Raw genomic sequence first — 20,149 nt, 5'->3', positions numbered from 1 at the left:
GCGGCAGAGCCGGGAATCAAACCCGGTTCCTCCAGATTAACCTGCTCTTAACCACTATGCCACTGCTGCTCAACATAAAAGATCACTGAATGAAGCACAGAGGCAAACTATGGAAAGGGAAATGAGAGGAAATACCCTGTTAGTGATGGGGGTGGGGATTTGTTTGAAAGTCCTCCCCCTCATCTCTGTCTAACATCTGTGTTCAGTCTCTCCTCCACCAGCACAGCCTCATTAGCCAGGTCAAGTTTTCTTTTGATGGATCTTTGTCGTCTTTGATGAGATATTCTTAATGAAGAATGGCTTGGTCCTGCAATTTAACTTCAGTTTGAACTGAGTCCACCATTTTCTTGATTCTTTTTCACTTCCTCAGTTTTCTCCATACTTTCCTTCAGTTGTACAATCTTCTAGAAATTAGCCTTCATTTCCTTGATTGCTTTCATTAGCTCTGACATCAGTTGGATAAATTCTTATTTACACTGTCCTTCAGTGAGTCCACTTCTACTTAAAGACTACAGATTGGTGGTTATCATTTTCAAATGGTTTAACGACTCTGTAATTTCCACGATTGAGTTCTTGCATGTAGTTGCCATTTTTACCCAATGTAGTTGCCATTTTTACCCAGTAGATATCACTGCTTCCACAGCTTGCTAGAGTTTACCAAGTTTTTACACAGGCAACAAGTGCTTCCCTTCTTTTCTCTTTCTATCTAATAACATATCATTCTTTTTTCCTGGTCTTTGTTTTGGCAGCCTGCCAGTTGGGAGGGGGCTAAGTTCAAGAGTCTTTCTGATTTTTAAAGCCCTCTAACGTCTTTTCTACTGGGAGTCCTTTTTATTTTAAGTTCATATCAGTCCAGATCATTAATTTTATCTCTTTCCGTCATTTGCATTCCTTTTAGGAAGATCTTGTACTTTCCATTAGGCTATCGGCAGCGGAGATGGACTTCTCTTTTGAATCTTCTTCAGTCTTCTTTCGTTCATTCATTTCTTCAGAGGTACTCAGGTTGGATTTTCTCTCCCATGGGAAGAACAGCAGCTCAAACTGGGCAAGATGTCAATGCCACGTTCCTGTGGCTTCCAAGCTACATGGGATCACACCAGTGAGTGTTCTCCATGTGATCACATTTAATCGCCCCGGGAGCTCATGCAACTGTCTCCTGCTGTCTCTTTCATCTGGAGAGGATTAAGCAGCCCTCAGGACTGCACATTTGAGCTTAGTTGTCTGGAGCAGCTCCAGATATGTCCACCTAGAACTATTTTCATACCGGAAGTCTCGTTTCTTCTCCATGTTCTCAGAGCGGTTTTCCATACTCTGAATTAGCCGATAGAAGCTACATAATTTGGTTGTAGTTCCTGTAATCTCAGAAGAAATTGTCTTCCTTCCAGACTGTTTGCTCAGGCTTCATTAAAATGATATCAAAACAATTTTTGCCCTGTAGTTTCATCCTTGATTGAAAATGTGAATACAGTTTCATGGGTTGATATCAATGAAAAACTGGCCTGTGTGGTTCTGATGGTGAGGGCATAGGGGGTAGGGGTGGCAGTGGATGTAATGGGCAACTGGACATTATTGGAAAGTTGAAATATAAGTTGTAAGGCAGAGGAGGTTAGGATTTTGGAAGAGCTTGATCTGCAGTAGGCACCAGTTGCTGGCAAAATATGTTATTACAATATCATTTAGCAGTAAAATTATGAAGCAGATTATTTCTGTAAATTGCTAAAACGATGCTTGGAAAAATCTGTAATCTTCTGGGCTGGGAGAAAAAAATCTTTCACAAGGGCACAAGCAACTCAGCAGAAAAACCAAAAATAGATATTATATCTTCCAACTGTTGGTTCTTTGTTTTCTGATAAGATTGTTGAATGCTAGAATTTTGTCTTTATCCAGTGGTGCTGGCAGGGTTTGCTGTTGCCTTTTCAGTGACTTTAAAATTGAGACCCGAGGCAAGCAAAGGCTTATAAGAGATTTAGATTTAGATAACACCTGCTCTGATCTCAGTTGGCTTTAAGACATTCAAATTGTAAGTTGAAGTATGTGGAATTTGCTGTTGCACAATTACAGATTTGAATGTATCATGATGCTGATAACAGATCTACTGTTGTTCGGAGTGACACTAGTTACTTCAGACAAGTCTGAACAATTGCAAATTGCAGGCCATGTATAACGTGTGTTCAAGAGAGATGAGCTCCAAGTCTAGGTGTCCTGCAGAGAGATGAACGGCAGTCATGCTGTTAACAGGAATAGTACAAGACTGTTGGGTGCCGAGACCGTTTCTTGGATCTCGAGCACATACTGCTGGGTGTGCTTTCTTTTCTGATGTAGTAACTTGAGGGCACCTAATCCATTTTTATGGCAACGTTCCCAAAATACAGTTCTGTATAGTTTACCATGCTAGTGATTCATGGCAGAATGAGCATCAATAGTGATATTTTCAAGTGATAGGCCACCATCCTACTGGGCACTGAAGACAATTTAAAAAGGTGTCTAATCAGGTTGAAATGGTGGGGGTGGGGAAAGAATATAATTCACACAGTCCTTTTATTAGGACTAACCAAATGAAAAATAATAGTGTGCAAGCTTTTGAGTTATATATATGTATATGGAAATTCCTCATGGTGGGGTGGTAAGTCCTGGTCATGCTGGCTAAATGCTGCCGCCTTCAAAGTCTTTCAAGATCTTTTGCTTAAGAGGCAATAAATCAAACTCCATAAGCATTAACAAACTCTAACATTTGTGACTACTTTCCAAATCAGCAAGACTTAAAATCTCATTTTGGAGGGAGAGCGCAGAAAATATTTGTCAGTCTTTAGGCTAATTTAAAAGGCTGCATGGGGTATAAAGTCACTCAGGCCAGATTCTGTAGCTTACCTCATTAGGAACTTCATTGAGGAGCCTCTTGACATTTTCTCCTGGAGGAGGGTTTTGAGGAGCACGTCTTCAAGACCTCATCAGGTTCTACAAGGTTAATTCCATCACCTGTGATGTGCCACTGCACTATATGTACATTTTGGCCACATCTTTGTGTCTCTGTGGCAGTGTGCACATACATCTATTTTGTTAGGTGACTCTTTTTGTTTGGGGGCCAAGAGTGAACAAAATTACAGTTCTGTCCCAGGACTTCCTAGATTGCAACAGGGCATGTACACATGCATAGGTCTTCTTTGTTGTTTGTTTATTTCTGAACAACTTCCCAGGGCTCCAGTAAATTGCTTCACCTTTTCCAAACTGCAAATTGAGTTGGAGTTGATTGTGTGCTAGTAGGTTTTACCCAGAATTGCCTTGTTAAGTAAATAATTATGTGACTCTTTGGACATCTCCTGAGTGGAGAAATTTGCATTTAATCTCATTTAAATCTGACACCCTATTTTTGAACAGCTTTCTGAAAGGTCATTAAGTAAGAAAAAAGTCTCCTTTCCAACAGAAGCAAATTTCCAAGCCCTAGGATATGGGTCTTTCCATCAGTACATGTTTTATTCTACATAGTGTTAATAAAGTTGTAACTGCTACTTTAGAAATTGGTGCGTTTGTATGTGTGCATACATGTAAAATGTATGTCTCATTTTTCTTATACTCTTGACAGAGAAAACGACAAATCAGATCTCATGTCCAAGAAAGCACATTTTCTTGATCGTTACTTAAAAATAAAAACTGTTCTACTAAGTGAGTAAAGAGTTTGAGTCTGCCAAAGAATTGTGCCTATGATTGAGAAACGGAGCTCTGTAATGAAATTGGAGTATAGCTACATGTAATAAAGTAGCTTGTAAGAATGAACTGTGGTTTATACTGCTGTCCGAACGTAGAAACATTTAAGAGAAATGAATGAGAATTCATTTAATTCTTGACTGAGTGAATAACAGTGACCTTGAGAATTGTGACTCGGTAGTGGAGTATCTGCTTTGCACATGGAAGGCTCAGGTTCAATCTCCAGTTAAAAGGATTGGGTAGATGTTGCGAAAGTTCTTGTCATGAGTCCCTGGAGAATCTAGACCAGGGTCAGCAACCTTTATCACCCAAAGAGCCATTTGGACCCATTTTCCACAGCTTCGAAGATCTACGGAGCCACCTTCAGTTCGGCCCCTCCACTCACTTTCCCTTCCAGCGCTTGGAGGCGGAGGCGCCAGGCAGGGAAACCCCCTCTGCACTGTGGAGCACAGGGGGGATGGCGTCTGCAGCCTGCCCAGTGCCGCCGCCTCTCACGCTGCAGGAGGCAGCGGCACCAGGCAGGGAAACCCCCTCTGCCTGACAGAGCAGGCAGGCGCCTGCTCCATGGGGCAGAGGGGGGATGGCAGCTGCAGGGATAGCAGAGGGAGGATGGCGGCTGCTCTGGAGGGACACACCCACGCTACCCTCCCACCTCCTGGGGTCGGAGGGTAGTGTGGGTGTGTCCCTACAGCCCTCCAGAGCAGCGCTAGAAGGAGAGGTGAGTGGAGGGGACGCGAAAAGCAACGCCCTCATGCACGGAGCCTCCTCTGGTTAGGCACCTTGACTCACCTTTCCTTCCAGCACTGCTCTGGAGGACTGGAGGGACACACCCACGCTACCCTCTGACCTCCAGGCCACGTGGAGCTGCAGTATAAGGCTGAAAGAGCCGCATGTGGCTCCGGAGCCGCAGGTTGCAGACCCCTGGTCTAGACAATCTAGAGTAGACAGTCTAGAGTAGACAATCTTGACCTTAATAGTTCAGTGATCTAATTTGGTGTAAAATAGATGTATGTGATCATAGCCATAAAACTACGAAACAGGGTTGTAAGTGGTGGCTTTACTGGTGTTTCTAAGCGGAGTAGAGAAGTTCTAATCTATTATGTTGTTATTAAAGTGTTGGCTTGCTGCCTTGTATTTGCCAACAGAATATATGAACAGTAGTTCCTTAATGAAATACCATTTGCAAGCACCAAGCTACCACAACCTTTATCCTGTTATATAAAAACCAAACTGTGGTGGTGACAACTCACTTCCAGCCTATTGCCACCCACACACAGCTTAGGGACGAGGCTTATGCAGAACATGTAAAAAAAACAACACAAACAAAGACCAGAATGTGGCAGTTACTCATTCTGTCTCATGCTTGCCCTTCTCCCCCACTGCTGAATAATAGCAGTCATTGTACCATCTGCTGCGGTCTGAGGAGGAGCAGGTGGAGGCGCAGGCATCAGTTGCTCCTTGTGGAAGGGTCACAACTGCTGGCAACTGAAGCTATGCCATTAACTGCTGCTTGACAATACAGGCATCTAAGAAGAAGCACAGGCGTCCGGGAGCAGAAGGAGAAGGAGGATGCTGGTGACACCCGGCCGAGGGGGAGGAGGAAAGGCAGGAGGGATTGCTTTCCTTGGTTGCCACCATTAGCCCTCAAGTGTCAATGCAGGTATCCAGGAAGAAGAGAACAAGGAGGGAGTTGGTGACATGAGACCAAGGGGGGAGGAAAGGCAGAAGGAATTGGCCCCCTCTGTGGGAGCCATCAAAAATTTTCTAGCACCTGTTGTATTTGTTTGTACAATGGCCGTTACTGGTAGTATATACAATAATTTGTGACCCAGTAGTTTGGATCTAGCGGCAGGCATTTTTGCATTTTAAGACTTCCCATGCCTCTGGGAAGCCTTCCTGGGAGTGGTGGACTGGTACAACTGTGGTGCTGCGGCTAGGCACCCAGCTTGTTGGATGCGGCTAACTGAGTAGCAATCTGGAGGCAGACAAGGAATGACGCTTGATAGGACAGAAGGTACTGACACCTAACCTATCTGATTGTCGTCTTGCTGTCCAATCAATGTGTTCTTCTTTGTACACCAGACATTGCCTATTCCAACAACTTATAGAAGAGGGAAACCCCAAACACAGCAGAAGGGAACAGTGGCGAAGCTACAAGGGGGAGGGGGGGTGCGCCGTGCACCGGGCGCACGCCTGGGGGTGCGGAAAATCACCCCCAGGCCCCTTGCCTTTCCCCTCCCCCGCACCGCCCCCTTCCCCCTTTCTACTAAGGTAATTGTGGGAAGGGGGTGCTGTGGTGGGGGAGGCGCCGCGGGGAGGAACGGAAAATATAAACTGTGCACTGGGTGCAGTTTGGCCCAGCTACGCCTCTGGAAGGGAATCTTATCTCTTCTTGCTCCCCCACCCTCCTATCACTTTGACCTTCCCCCAGTCCTGACATTGCCACCGACTCCCCCTAACCTTCCTCTTTCTGGTTTCTCCTCTTGCTTATTTCTTACTACTTTTTTTAAATGTATAGTTTTGGGGTTTGCTGGGTAACCCCACATGATTCTTACAGTGATTTAATGAGATTGCCGTTCGCATTTTCCCCCCACTGTGTTTGGGAATTTTAACTCTTAGCATTTTTCTACTGATTGAATACCCCTGCAACCCCGAGGTTTATAGAGCCATCTCTTTCTGTACTTGGGCTCATTATGTAGGTTTTTTGATTCGTACTGTAAAATTCAGCATTAGATACAACACATTCCACATGCTGGAGTCATGTTAAAGGAATAGTTAATATTATCCACATATTGAGATATGAGGAAATGCTATAATAGCTTTTGGGTCTTTCCTCCATCTCTATAGTATGTGGGGGTTTGCCCCAGCTTTTTTGAAGTGTGTGCTTTCAAAAAGCAGCTTTAGTTCTCTAGTGAGTAGCATCTTTAAATAACAAGGTAACTTTTTCTAATTTGTTTTGTCTTTAAATGTATAAAAGCGGCTAGCTTATTTGCACTATTTATTTTTTTCATGTAATTAATAGCCTCAACCCTTCCTCATGGAATCATCCCTTCCTTCTGGAAGTTTTCTCTCACCTTGCTCACCTTCCCACTTCTCCCTTCCTTCTCTTAAAATGCATGTTGGCCCAATGGAATTTTTTAGCTTAATGTTGCTTCTTTGAGAACGTTTCCTCTGCTTTTTCTATGATGGTCATATAAGAAAGTGATATGCTGGGCAAAGCAATTAATAATTGTATCTTACGTCAATGAAGTTATCTTTATTAATTTAGAGAAACTGCATTATGGGATCTAATAAATTTTAATCCTGTTCAATATACAGTCTCAGAACTCATTATGAAAGGAAGTAGTGTATGATTGGCACCTTCTTACTTCACTGAGAAGGCCCTGTTTCATGTTGACCCCAGTTGAATCTGAAAGCTACCCAGGTCCCAAACTGGTTAGCGTCATGACCTCATCCACTAAACCTGGCGTAGACTCAATTGAGGAGTTGTCCAGCACTTCCAAGAAGCTTGACTGAATCAAAACTTCTAAGGAAGAAGAGGTTGAGATGAATGTAATAGCTCTATAACTAAGAGCTTCTGCAAGACTTGTCCTCCCTAATGGTCAGTCACATCTCCCCATTTGCTATAAACACCAGTGGACCCAAGCTTCTCTGAAGTACAAGACTCTAAATGGAATCATGATTCTTTTAAGAGCAATTCCTTACCCTAAGAGAGTGGGGCATCTCCCCGCATTTGTAGTACTAGCAGTTAAATGTGGTTCCTGTCTCTAATTCAGCACTACAGTTAAGTGTGTGGTATTGTCGAAGGCTTTCACGGCCGCATTCAACTGGCTGTTGTGGGGAGGATAACTACCATATGGCAGTGGTCGTTAGGGACATTAGGAACCAGATCTACCAGATCACTGCTACACAGCCTGGAAAACCCACAACAATAAGTGTATGGTCTTTGACTGAATGAGAAATGAATGTATAAATGAATTTTTCTGTATGTAGCCACAGGCCATTACAAAACATCAAGAATTTTATTAAAAACATTATAAATATGCAAAAAAAAATAAAATATACAACACTGAATAAAACATGCAGCAATAAAACATGACAACCATGGCATTGGGGCCCATGTGTCGATGTTCAATGTCAACATTTTGGTGTATATATTGGGGTAGTATGTAAATCCAACTAAATGATTTGGGTCTTTTTTTAAGTCATTGTGCAGATCATGCAAGATCAGGTGAGCTATATTTTGCCCCTTTGCTATCTTGTCTTGTTGCATTTTTTGTCTAGCCTATCTCACAGTGAGTGCCCTGACCAAGTTAACCTGATCTCGTCAGATCTCAGATAAACAAGGTTCACCTTGGCCAATATTTGGATGACAGACCTCCAATGAATACCAGGGTTGTGACATAGAGCAGCCAATGGCAAACTATCTCTAAATGTCTCTTGAAAATCTTACAAGGGGTCACCCTTAATCAGATGTGATTTGATGGCAAAAGAAAAACAGCTCACTGCATGATGAAGAAAACCATGAAAGCCACAGAATGTAGCAAAGTGGAAGTTAAAGGGTTTCTGTTCCCTCACCTGTGTACTTTGTTTTTTAAAAAAGGACTTTCTATGTGACACATGAATTAGTTGACATGTGTAGAAATACCCATGAACTCGTTCCCATCACATCACGGCTAATTTGGCTTTGATTTAAAGAGGGGAAAATTCAGTGTTTTCCCATGTCAGTATATCAAACTTAAGTTCTGATTATGCCAGTAGCAGTAAACGATGATGATACTAATTCTTTAATAAACCACACTATTGTATTAACATTTATTTCTTAATACGTACAGTGTGGCATAGTGGTAAGAGTGGTAGACTCTAATCTGGAGAACCAGGTTTGATTCTTCGCTCCTCCACATGAGCAGCTGAGTCTTATTTGGTGAACTAGATTTGTTTTCCTGCTTCTACACATGAAGCCTGCTGGGTTACCTCGGGCTCTGGGAGCTTTCCTTTTCGACTTGGTTGAGTGTCAGCCAAACTATTCTCGATTAATTCTCAAATGTTCAAGTCTCCGTGAAAATATCTTAGAACGGTGATGTAAAAGAAATTAACTCTATATTGTTTAGTATGAGCTTGTAGAATTCTTTGCAGATACCAATTCAAGCTTTCCTCTAAACTCAGGTGTCTTAAAAAGCAAAACAAACAAACAAAAAACTACATTTGAGAGTGTCCCCCCCCCCCCCCCGCTCTCCCACACAGATTTTGACTAAATTTCAAGAATTATGGTTAAACAGAAGGATAAACATTCTGGAACATATATACCTCTGAGTAAAAGAGGAAACACTTTTCACCATTTCCCAAACCACCAATAGTTTTCTAGTGTTGTGAAAAGCTCTTTCTTTTATTTAGATCCCTTCAATTATCTGAGGTAATTATAGCTAATACCAAAATAATTTGAAAATGCTAATTTTGTTCATTTAAATTTATTAAGCACCCAAATGCATCTTTTTACAGGAAAAATGAGCTACCATTTTGTAAGAATAAGTGTTTTGTCAGAATGATGTAAACTCAACTTTAGTATATTATTGTATACTGATATGTTTCCATGTTACTCTTTGAATTAGAGTTTAAAAAATGAGTGTACTGTTTGCCATGCAGTATATTAATTGGAAAATGTTCTGCATTGGCAGAGAGCCTGCCTGGTGTAATACTTAACAGCAGAATCCAGAGCACCCAGCAGGCAGGAATGGTGCTGCTGCAGCACCACCCTGCCTCCTCCAGAGGGCTTTCCAAAAGGGTGGGGTACACCCAGGACCCAGGCCTTGCTGCAAACCTGAGGTGAGAGCCAGCCCCCAGAACCACCCAGCATCTGATTGGCAGCTTGATTGAGGCCCTTTTGGCTTTGCTGCCATGGAGCTGAGGGGTGACTGGCGCCTTTGCCCTCTCTGCTGGTATGGGTGCCCCTTGCACTGGCAGAGGGGGCAAACATGTCAGCGCAGCCCTGTGCTGCGTCCTCAAGAGGATTCACTCCTCCCACACACAATTGGGCTGCTAGAGTGTCAGACTAGTAAGTGGGATAAGAAAAGACAAAAGAGGGCAGGGTGCAAAATATAGATACCTACACTCTTCTAGATCCCTCCCCGTTTTCCAATTGGCTTCATCATGAGATCTTCTGCAGAGAAGTCTCAGCTCTGATCTTGAGCAGGTGTCAGAGTAGGATCTGGGGGGCCATGGTTTGAATCCCCACTCTGCCACAGAAGTTTGCTGGATGAACTTTGGCCAGTCACGTTCTCAGCCCAGCCTTCTTCTCAAGGTTGCTAGAAAGATGAAAAAGGAAGTGAGAATTGTGAGAGCTGCTTCAGATTCCCATAAATGTGGTAAATAAATAAAAGGAGAACTGTTGATATGAGTTCTTAAATTCTTTATTCTGGCGAATTAAGGCTCCAGTCTAATGTGCGCTGGGAATTAATCCACAGCCCTGGATCCAAACAACATGAAGGTTCTCTAGAGTGCACGCTGCCTGGTTAATTATTGGACTTGCATACTTTCACTCCCTTCTCCCCTTCCCCTGATTTCAGTTAGTCTTGGTGTTTGAATTCAGGTGTCTCAACTAATGAAGGTTAGTTACTTTTGTGGGAACGACAGTTCAGCTGTTAAGGATCTCTGTTAATAGGACAGAACCTATCCTCCAGATACAGGGATCTGCAACCTGCGGCTCTCCAGATGTTCATGGACTACAATTCCCATCAGCCCCTGCCAGCATGGCCAATTGGTTGCAGACCCCTGCTCCAGAAGTTAAAGGATGGTTGTGGGGGATGGTTGGAAGGGGATTGTGGAAGATGGGGTGTGAGGACTGCAGAAATGTGCATCGGGGGATGTTTGTATTTTCGTTGTGCAGGCACAATGACATTAAAGTTTATCTCATCTTATCTTACCTTATCTTAAAGCACCCCTATTTCAAACGTAACAGTTTAGTTGAAGACTTTTATTTCATCAATCCTGGTGCAAGGAATGGAGGGCATAACGTGTGATTTAAGCAGTCAACCATGTCTGCATGTTGTCTTGGCTAGCTTTTAACAAAGAGCGTTCTTCTATGTCTGTCAACTTTAATAATTTTGCCCAGTTTTACAGTTGTTAGGAGAAGGTGTGGTGACTTGTTTATACAGTGTGTCAGAGTAGCATTGGCTGGTTTGTGCACAAGTCTTATCAGATAGGTGTAGCTCTTTCTACAGACAGTATGAAGGGTGCAGTTGTGAAACGGTATTTTGAAATGTGGTGATGACTGGAATGTTGCACTGTGAACATTTGAAACTGAAAGTCTTTTTGTGCCATAAATAACCTTAGACTTTAGACCCGATACTGTGGTAGAAACTGAAGCACAGCTAATTGTGCAGCCAGCATATATTACAATTCTAATGTCAGATTACATTTCAAATTAAATTAATCTAAGTTGGCAGTTCTGCAACGGCATCTTTTGGGCTGACACGATTTTTACAATTTTATATGTTTAATTATTTTTTAGTCTTACATTCCATAAACTGAGCTAGTTTTATTCTTCTGAGTTGTGCTAACTGCTCTTATGTAATCCGCCGAACTTCATAAAAATGGTTTGTCAGCCAAACTTCCAATTAAAATGGTTGCCTCTCTCTGATATTGAATTACTGTTATGGAATTCTGAGATGACTTAACCATCCTCTCTGTTGAATAGATTTCCGAGTCATTGTCTTTTCACGAAGCAGCAACAGCACGATTCAAACTGCAAGCCTTGAAGAAGAGAAAATGCCTTAAAACAATTTGTAGGTGCAGAGACAGAAATTTCAGGGTAACTGGCCTCTGTTATAGTCATGTTGTCATAGCCAAGTTGTTGTGGCCCCGTCAAATTCCTTGTTCGTTCTTCCTCTTGTAAAAGGTTGCAGCGTACCAGATTATTCTTGTTCCACTTTCAACTGTGCATGCATATTGTCATGCATATGCATGTTTGAGTGTACACATAGTCTAAAGAGAAAGTAAAAGGAGTGTTAGGATGCAAAAGTTTGTCATGTGCAGTGGATGGGAGCCAGAAGAACAAAAGCCCGGGACAGCTGGTTGATGTTTGCATTTAGGCAGCCTTGTGACCCTACACCATTCATACCTCTGCTGTGTGACCAGGTTGTGTCATTTTTCCTGAATACATTTCCCCCTATAGGACTGTATGAAGGGAAACAAAGGTTTGTAACCTAACAGTTTGTGTGGTTGTTCAGTCAGACTCTGGTAGACTTTTGGGGTGGGAAAATGAGCCTTGACCATCAGTGAACTTCCTTGTTGAAAATAGTGCTTTTGTTTTGAGTCACAGAAGTGAGGTCACTGAGAAATGGGGTCACTGAGAACTGAGAAAAGAGGCCACTCCTATTTGTTCTTAGTCCTGTTCTTTCTTTTGGAGGGGCAAGAATAAGGTGCTAGAGCAGGAGGAATAAAGAATTTGCAAACATACCCAGTGTTTAGAAAAGCATTGCAAATGACTGTAACATTGCAAACTGCTGTATCCTATGCTACCATACCACACTTATTTCATTTTTTTTGCCACCTGAGAGGAAATGATAGTTCAACTGGTAAACACATTTTGTAGTAAACAAGAAGTGTGTTTGGATAAAAACACTTTTATACAATCACAAAGTAGGACTACCATGTTAAACTATAACACGGAAAACACTTTGGTAATGTATTGTTAAACATACAGGATATGAAAGTTGTAAAATTTATATTTGAACTATTATTGAAAATGTCTTCATGCATAGGAATGATCAATTAATCTAATTCTCAGCAAGGCCAGATCTGCAGATATTTATACCCAGAAGCTGGAGTTTTGAACAGACAAGGCAGAACTTTCTACAAACCTGAAAAGCTCTCAAGGCTGGTGGAAAAATCTTGCCATCTAAACAGATGCCTTCAATGGATACTAGGCAACCATAACATTACCAACAGCACTCATACCTTGGTTTCTGCTGGTAAAAGGAGCGGGGGGGGGGGGGGGGGACAGGGATTTTTCCATGGCTGTTGTGGCCTTTAATGGAGGATTTGTTGGGGCAAAATCTGGCAGCAGCCACCAAGCAACTTTCTTCTACCATATGTTGCTATCCTGATCATATGTTGCTATCCATTTATGTTAACGGGATTAGCTGGGGACAGAGAGAGACATTGGGTAACTGGGATCTGTAGCCTGTGTATACCAGGATAGTCTTGGGTGAACACTCTCAAACAAGCAAGTGGTTGTATAATTACAATTGCTTTTTATTAAAGAATAAAATAATACAATCAAGTCTGGACAATTCCTTGTCTGAGTCTGTTAGGTTTTAGTAGATGAAAAGGGACTGGTTGGTGGGTGTGAAGGAGAAAAGGAAACAGGAAAAAAGTGAGGGTATGGGGGGACTGCCAGGAGAAAGGAAAGATAAATTAGTGTGGGGAGGGCAACAGGGAGAGAAATGAAATACTGGTATCACTCACCTGGGTCATATTTTCCCAGGTAGAGGCTTCCACTGGGATGGAAGAAGAGGAAGCTGAAGTCAGGGCAGCAAATAAAGGCAGGTTGGCTGTTCGGTGAGAAGGAGAGAATGAAGCAAGAACAGGGAAGAGGCTTTGGGGGCTTTCGTGGGAAGAAAAAGTAGGGGTGGGGAAAATGAGATAGCCCTTCAAGTCCTGGTAGGTCACCTGCTTGCAATAATTGAATGTTATAGATTGTATTACACAACTTTTTTCATTCTACATAAAAAAGAGTCAAAAGCAAGTTTTACTTATTCCAAATGGCGAAAAAATATTTCATAGGGTTTTCCCCCCCATTCCTTTCAATTATTTCCTAACCTTTTCCCACTGGAAAAATGTCCTTGGGGATGAAACTGGGAAAAATTCCCTCTGGGACTTCACATGTCTACTTACTCCTTAATAGTGTCGCTTTTGTTTTTGACATGTTCCTCTGCTCTTATGAGCAGTGTCTCACATTTAGCTTATTGGATGTATGTTATGTGATGCTTCTTCACAACTGTAAAATTGAATATAAAAAATCTGAAGTTTGTAAAGACAAAACTGGCGTTGTCTTCTTGTTAGAACAACCAGTATATCCTAGTGAGACAGCTTCTAGATTTCTTGCTAGCAACATACCTGTCCAGAAACTCTGAGATGTGTGTTTGTTGTTAGGGTTGTAACCTGTTTTGTATCAAAGTCATTGAAATATTATTTAACACTAAATATTATTTAACACCACAGACGATTTTAACATCAAATAAAATGGACTCCAGAAAGGAAGAGAGGGAGGGGTAAGGGGATCTGCTGCCCCCTCCCTTCTCTCCACCAGGACTCCGCCCCCACACCAGTGTCCCCCTTTTTGTTTGGGTTAGGTTGATGGGGGAATGGGGAGGCAGGTGCCAGGACATGTGAGAGAGTGGTGGGCCTAGCTTGGTGTGGGGGTTGGGACATGGGGGAAATGGGAGGGCTGTTGTGTGGCTGGCAGGGAGGGCAGTGAGGCAGGTGATGAGGGCCTGAGGCAGGCGGTGAAGGCAGGGGAGCATAGATTGGAAGCCATCCTGAGCCCTTGAGGGGAAGGTCAGCATACGAATTAAATTAATAAATGAATAGCAAAATAAATAGCAAGAAGATCATATACTTCTTAATGGAGAGCTATACTCCTCCTGCCCTGTATTCTCATTCCAGTTGAGTCTTATTTTGGAATATTGTTTTGCTGTGGGTAAAGTGTAGATAACTGGGGAAGGCAATGGCAGACCACCTATACATTTATTCTGCCTAGTAAACATCATGAAGTGACTGGTTGTTGTGGGCTTTTCAGGCTGTGTGGCTGTGGTCTGGTAGATCTTGTTCCCAATATTTCGCCTGCATCTGTGACTGGCATCTTCTCTCTGTGATACACCTCTGAAGATGCCAGCCATAGATGCAGGCGAAACGTTAGGAATAAGATCTACCAGACCACAGCCACACAGCCTGGAAAGCCCACAACAACCAATTGAGTCCTGCCGTGGAAGCCTTTGACAATATATCATGAAGTGACATCTCCCCTTGGGTCAGCAATGACCCAGTGCTCACACAGGGATTACCTTTATCTTTACCTTAAGAAAGCAAATATGAAGTCTCTCATAAAATAATTCTGTGTGCAGTGATTGAGAGGTTAACAAAGACATTATAAGAACAAAACGTTCTGATTGACTGAGATTTTAAATATTGTATTTGAAACCATAGCAGACGGGTATAGTAAATTACAACATTGCTAAAGTCACTTTGCAGTATTATAGTCATTAACTGCAAAATAGTCCTGTTGAGGTTAGTGATTATGTCCAAGTAAACATGTTTAGCACTGATATATTTATAGTATGTTAATAAACATTGGTGTATTTACAGTGTGTTAATAAACAAAATCAAAATTTAAAAAATCCATAAAGATATATCCCAAGGTTTTGAAACATATTGTGAATATTTTTAGATTAACATATAAGCCATTTATATTAACTTGGAATACTGAACAAACCTGCTTGTGAATAAAATTTGATGTCACTTCATATTCATTGTTAGAACATGAAAAAATTTAGTTAGCAATGTTGCCTGGGTGCTGAAAGTGGCAAGCTTATAAGAAAATGTACTTATGTTTCATTTGCAGGATCCTTCTTATTGGGTGAACATTCACCATCTGGAGTACACAGATGGGGGAATCCTGGACCCAGATGACTTCCTGGCAGATGTTGTAGAAGACAAAGATAAGGTTGATGGAGAACAATACTTTATTTTTAACTGGAAACTGTCAAATTGAATTAAAGTCTGGCTTGACTCTGTTGTAACCTCACATAATTTAATATACTTAATAGCTATATGACAGAGTTATATTGGGTTGAATACACCAAAGAATTAAACACATTGAATCTCTTTTATTGAATATTGAGGTACAGTAATGATGCAGGAGAAAAAGGCAGATGAAGCCTTACAATTTGGTTTTAGGATTTCAATGAAGAAGAAAAATCTTTAGCGTCTCTTGCAATTGTTGTTTAAAGTTGGAATAGCTGCTGATGAGGTCAAGCATTGGTTTTGAATGTAGTATTGATTGGTGCCTGTTAATTTGGATTCACAAAGACAGCTGTGTTCCTTTCCTTTTGAGAGATATTTTTATAATAAAGAGAGCTACATGCTGGCACAACGTTTAATTGATAGACAACTTGAAAGCACAAACTTCTTCATTTTTCTAAAATTGATGCATGTGTGTCTCCATGGCCGTTTCCTCAAGGCTGAAAAACAGTGCCCCAGGGGTGGTAAAAACACCATCCCTCGGGTGCTGTTCACACAGTGCTCACCCCCCGGTACGAAAAATCCGCTTGTGAAACTTGCTCCCTGAGTGAGTTTTTTCAAAAGCGGTGTCTTTCTTCTGGTGCGGTGTGAAGCGCTCCAGCGTGTGGGTGCTGATTTTGGCCCCTCTGGTGTTCCGGTACCCTACCTCTCCTCCCTGAGCAGCTCTGGACAGCTGGAGGGACAAACCCACACTGCCCTCCGACCACTGGAGGTCAGAGGGTAGTGTGGGTGTGTCCTTCCAGCCATCCAGAGCTGCGCAGGGTAGAGAGGTAGGTGAACTGGATGAACCTGAGGTGGCTCTGTGCGGAGCTGCCTCTGCGGTTCGCTGCAGCTTTGGGGCCGCCCACACAATACAGTGAGAGCGGTCCTAAGCCTATACTTGCATTAATTATGTACAAAAATGGCCCGTGACTCAGAACTTTCTAGATACTTTTGCTTTTTATTGTTACAGACATACAGATATCTTGAAATCTCTTATCCAGGTTCAAGTTCACATTACTGTACTGTGTTTTTGATCAGTTTCATTTGTGATGCATGTATTTATGTACAAAAAATGTAAAGTGGCCCTATTTTAAAGAAACTTACTAAACCTTTTGTTAGGATTTATAAAATGGCTGATAAGTGAACAAAATGGCTGAAAGTGTGATCAGCTTCATAGTTAGCAGAAAGCAATTGAAAGTTATTGTAAGCCAATCCAATTCCAATTCCAAAGCCTTTATTGGCATTATAAATTACAGAGTTAGTAAAAAGGTGGAGTTATTGTAAGCTATGGAAGATTCCAGTGACAGTTGGGCTGCAGGAGAAATGTAACAAGTGTTAACCTTTAATATGATTGGTGGAGAACTTTAGACCAATCAGGGGCTTGTTGCTTGGGCAGGGGGCAGGAAAATGTATCCATTAGATGGATTCTGAGCCTGAACTGGAGTTGGTAACCAGTCTATAAAATCCTTCTTGATGATTCCTCCCTGGTATAAGCTGTGTGCTGAAGAAAGCTGTGTGCTTAACTATGCTGTATAGAGCTGATAGAGAGTGTTATGTTTGATTAAAAGTATTCTGTGTAGTTCTATTAGTCTGTTTAGGTAGTCTTATGTATACTTGCAACTTCTCAAGTAAAAGCCTTCCTGTGGATTGAAGATCCTGGGTGGAGAGTGTTTTATTCCATATGTGACTGAAGGTTCCTGTGTTAGCAAGTAGACTACATCATTCTCTTCTCGCTACTGAGTCATACTGCTGTGTAAAAATACTCTGCTGTCACCTTTATCATGGTACTTTCCAAGCGGATTTCTTATTTGCATAGTGATTCTACTATTTGATCAGTCTGTGAGATTTTGTTAAATTATAACAAAATTCCCATGAAGCACCTCATAGAATTATGTTATTTTACTACCTTTCTAAACATTTAGAAAAAACTATTTGATACATTGGATATATTGGGACCCCATTTTGTGTTATGGTCATAATGATCCTAACATTAATAAAATTTGGATGTACTACATGGTATAGGGCAGGGGTCTGCAACCTGCGGCTCTCCAGGTGTGCATGGACTACAAATCCCATCAGCCCCTGCCACTATGGCCAATTGACCATGGTGGCAGGGGCTGATATAAGGTATGGTAGTCCATGTTTTATCTGAGAGAAGCTACGGAGGTACCCAAAAAATCCCCTTAGTATAGGGGTTAAGGGTGGCAATCTTTAATCTGGAAAACTGGGTTTGATTCCCCTCTCCTTCACTTGAAGTCTCATGGGTGACCTTTGGATAGTTGCAGATCTTTCAAAACTCTCTCAGCCCCAACTACCTAACAGGGTGCCTGTTTTGGGGGTCGAAAGGGGATGGCTTTTGTAAACTGCTTTGAGACTCCCTATGGTAGAGAAAACTGGGCTATAAAAGCCAACCTTCCAAAAATGGATATTCTAATCTGGGAAAGACAATAAGAAGTTGTAACACCCTCTCCACAAAAAAACTCAGTCACTTATCATTTGCATTTCCTGTAGCTTCACAGATTAAAGAATGCCAATGGATTCTTTTTGCCTTTTATGTAGCTGATATTACCCAGGTATACATTTCCCAAACCATCTTAAGGGCGTGAGTATATTAAGTCTTCAACAGCTTCATATTCACCCTAGGGAGAGGATGAATTATACACAAATGCTTGCAACAGATAGATTTAACTAATGAAAACAAATGACAATACTACAATTATTATTCATGTTGAAATGGGATATAGCAGGTCATGAGTATTAATCTCTAGTCACTACATATGTTTCCTGGTGTAATATGTACGTGCCATGTTACATCTGCCGGATATAGCTGCATAGGAAGTTAACAGTTTGACCATATGCATCCATTTGGTGTTGTCCTTAATGATCTGCATCTTCCCATGTGGGGAAACTGGAAAAAGGCAGGGAGTAATTCTTGTAAAACACTGTCTATGAAACTCTGCTGGTATGCTAAACCCTGGGGTAACAATGGTTCTTTCCTCAGCTGACTGAATTAGCAGTTCAGGGGAGTAAGAATTATTTTCTTCAGTGTATTTCTTCCTCTTTCATATGTTGCCATTTTATATATAAGTTCATACATTATCCTCTGCACTAAATTCTGTGGGAATTACCTAAATCCCTGTGCTAAATCCCTTCTTATTTCATATGGTATCTTTTCACGTACATGACTACCTAGTAGAGAATCTTTATGGTTCAGTTTTGGGGTCCCCAACCTTCCTGAGCCTCAGGGCACAAAATAGCAGTCATGGAAGGCAGGGTTAGATGTACAGTGATTTCTAGCAGAGCGGGAGGATCATCTCTTTGCTTTGAAAAAAAGATGGAATTTATTCCCTTGTAAAACAAAAGGGAGGATTTGCCCCTGGGAAGTCAAAGAGAGAGACTGCCAAGTGCAGAATTTAAGGAAGTCTGGGTCTATGACCAAATACGCATGACAATCTTGTACTTGCCAGGATGAGGTCAGCACTTTTTACATCATCTAGTGAGGGGTGAGCCAAAGCTCCCTATACTGAATGTAAAACAAACAATCACAACAAAAAGCCCTTCAGATTTTATTCACAAGAAGCTGAGGATTTCCAGTAAGTATACCTGTGACTTCTGCAATATCCCAGGGCACGATATTAATGATTGCTAGTCTGCTTAGTACTCACTGAGGAAATGTGGTGATGTATAATCTCAGAATCTGTCTGTCTTCTTTGAGAAATCTCTTGGGAGGTGGGGTGAGCTGCTGCAAGACTAGACTCAATAGCACAAGATTAATGTAGGTATTGGTTCGTCAATAGTACATAGGAAAACAATCTCAGAAATGCAGTCAGTCAGAAGTTTAACACACGACAGCCATGTGATGTAGCTCCAAAAAGTAGCTAGGCTGCTTTAATAGACGCATAGTATCCAAGTAATAAGTTCCGTTGTACTAATTAAAACTTGTCTGGTGTACTGTGACCAGTTTGCAGTTCTAAACTGTACAACATGAACAATTGCATGGACTGTAATACAGGGCTTAATAAGTCTCAGACGCTAGGCCTCCATGCTACCATTGGGCTGCCTAGTATTTCCAGTAATGATTTTGTTGCTGTGTCTCTCTGTGATCTACAGTAGAAATACAGATTTAACATTTCACATTAGAATATGTTTTGCTGCATTACATAAAATACATGTATGTGAAGTTCTTGTCACTGCTTGCTTATTTGCTTACTTTATACCATTTATTGATGATGGATGAATTCATTTCTTAACTAATTGCTTTCTAGACTGGCTTCAATATTCAGTTAAGCGGAGCTTTTTAAAGCAATGGAATTAAGAAAAATTGTGAGAAGTTAAGGTAGCGTTAGATGTTATTTTTGTTTTTGTTGTGGAGATGACAAACAGGATTACCCTATATCAATTTTCAAAATCCCCAAATCTGTTGATACTTATGTAAATCCAGAGCTTGGCACCGTGGATAGAATGAGATTTCTAGAAACCTGGGGAAAAAATCCAGGTGTGCAGAAAAATCTTAAATCTCTTTTTTAAAGTATTGGGAGTTAAACACACAAATAACAGAAGCAGCACCTGTAGTTTTAAGAAACAAATACCATTGTAGTGTCATCATAGGGGTTGCTAGGCAACTGCAACAGTATTGCCAGCCTTCAAGCCTGGTTTCTTGTTGAGG

The 20,149-nt window shown here is 41.5% G+C and overlaps 1 protein-coding gene across 2 annotated transcripts in view; it reads left to right on the top strand.

Moving 5' to 3' along the window:
- The window catches only part of PARD3B (par-3 family cell polarity regulator beta), a 680,328-nt gene that overhangs the window by 21,036 nt on the left and 639,143 nt on the right, over positions 1-20,149 (top strand). For both annotated transcript variants that reach the window (XM_048484334.1, XM_048484335.1), the window contains exon 2: positions 15,323-15,424. In XM_048484334.1, coding sequence (XP_048340291.1) covers positions 15,323-15,424 — 102 coding nt within the window. The remainder of the gene's footprint in view (positions 1-15,322; positions 15,425-20,149) is intronic.

Source organism: Sphaerodactylus townsendi, linkage group LG02 (assembly GCF_021028975.2).
Source record: "Sphaerodactylus townsendi isolate TG3544 linkage group LG02, MPM_Stown_v2.3, whole genome shotgun sequence".
Taxonomy (NCBI): Eukaryota; Metazoa; Chordata; class Lepidosauria; order Squamata; family Sphaerodactylidae; genus Sphaerodactylus; species Sphaerodactylus townsendi.
Note: the sequence above shows the minus strand (reverse complement) of the source record. Positions and strands in the feature narration are given on the sequence as shown.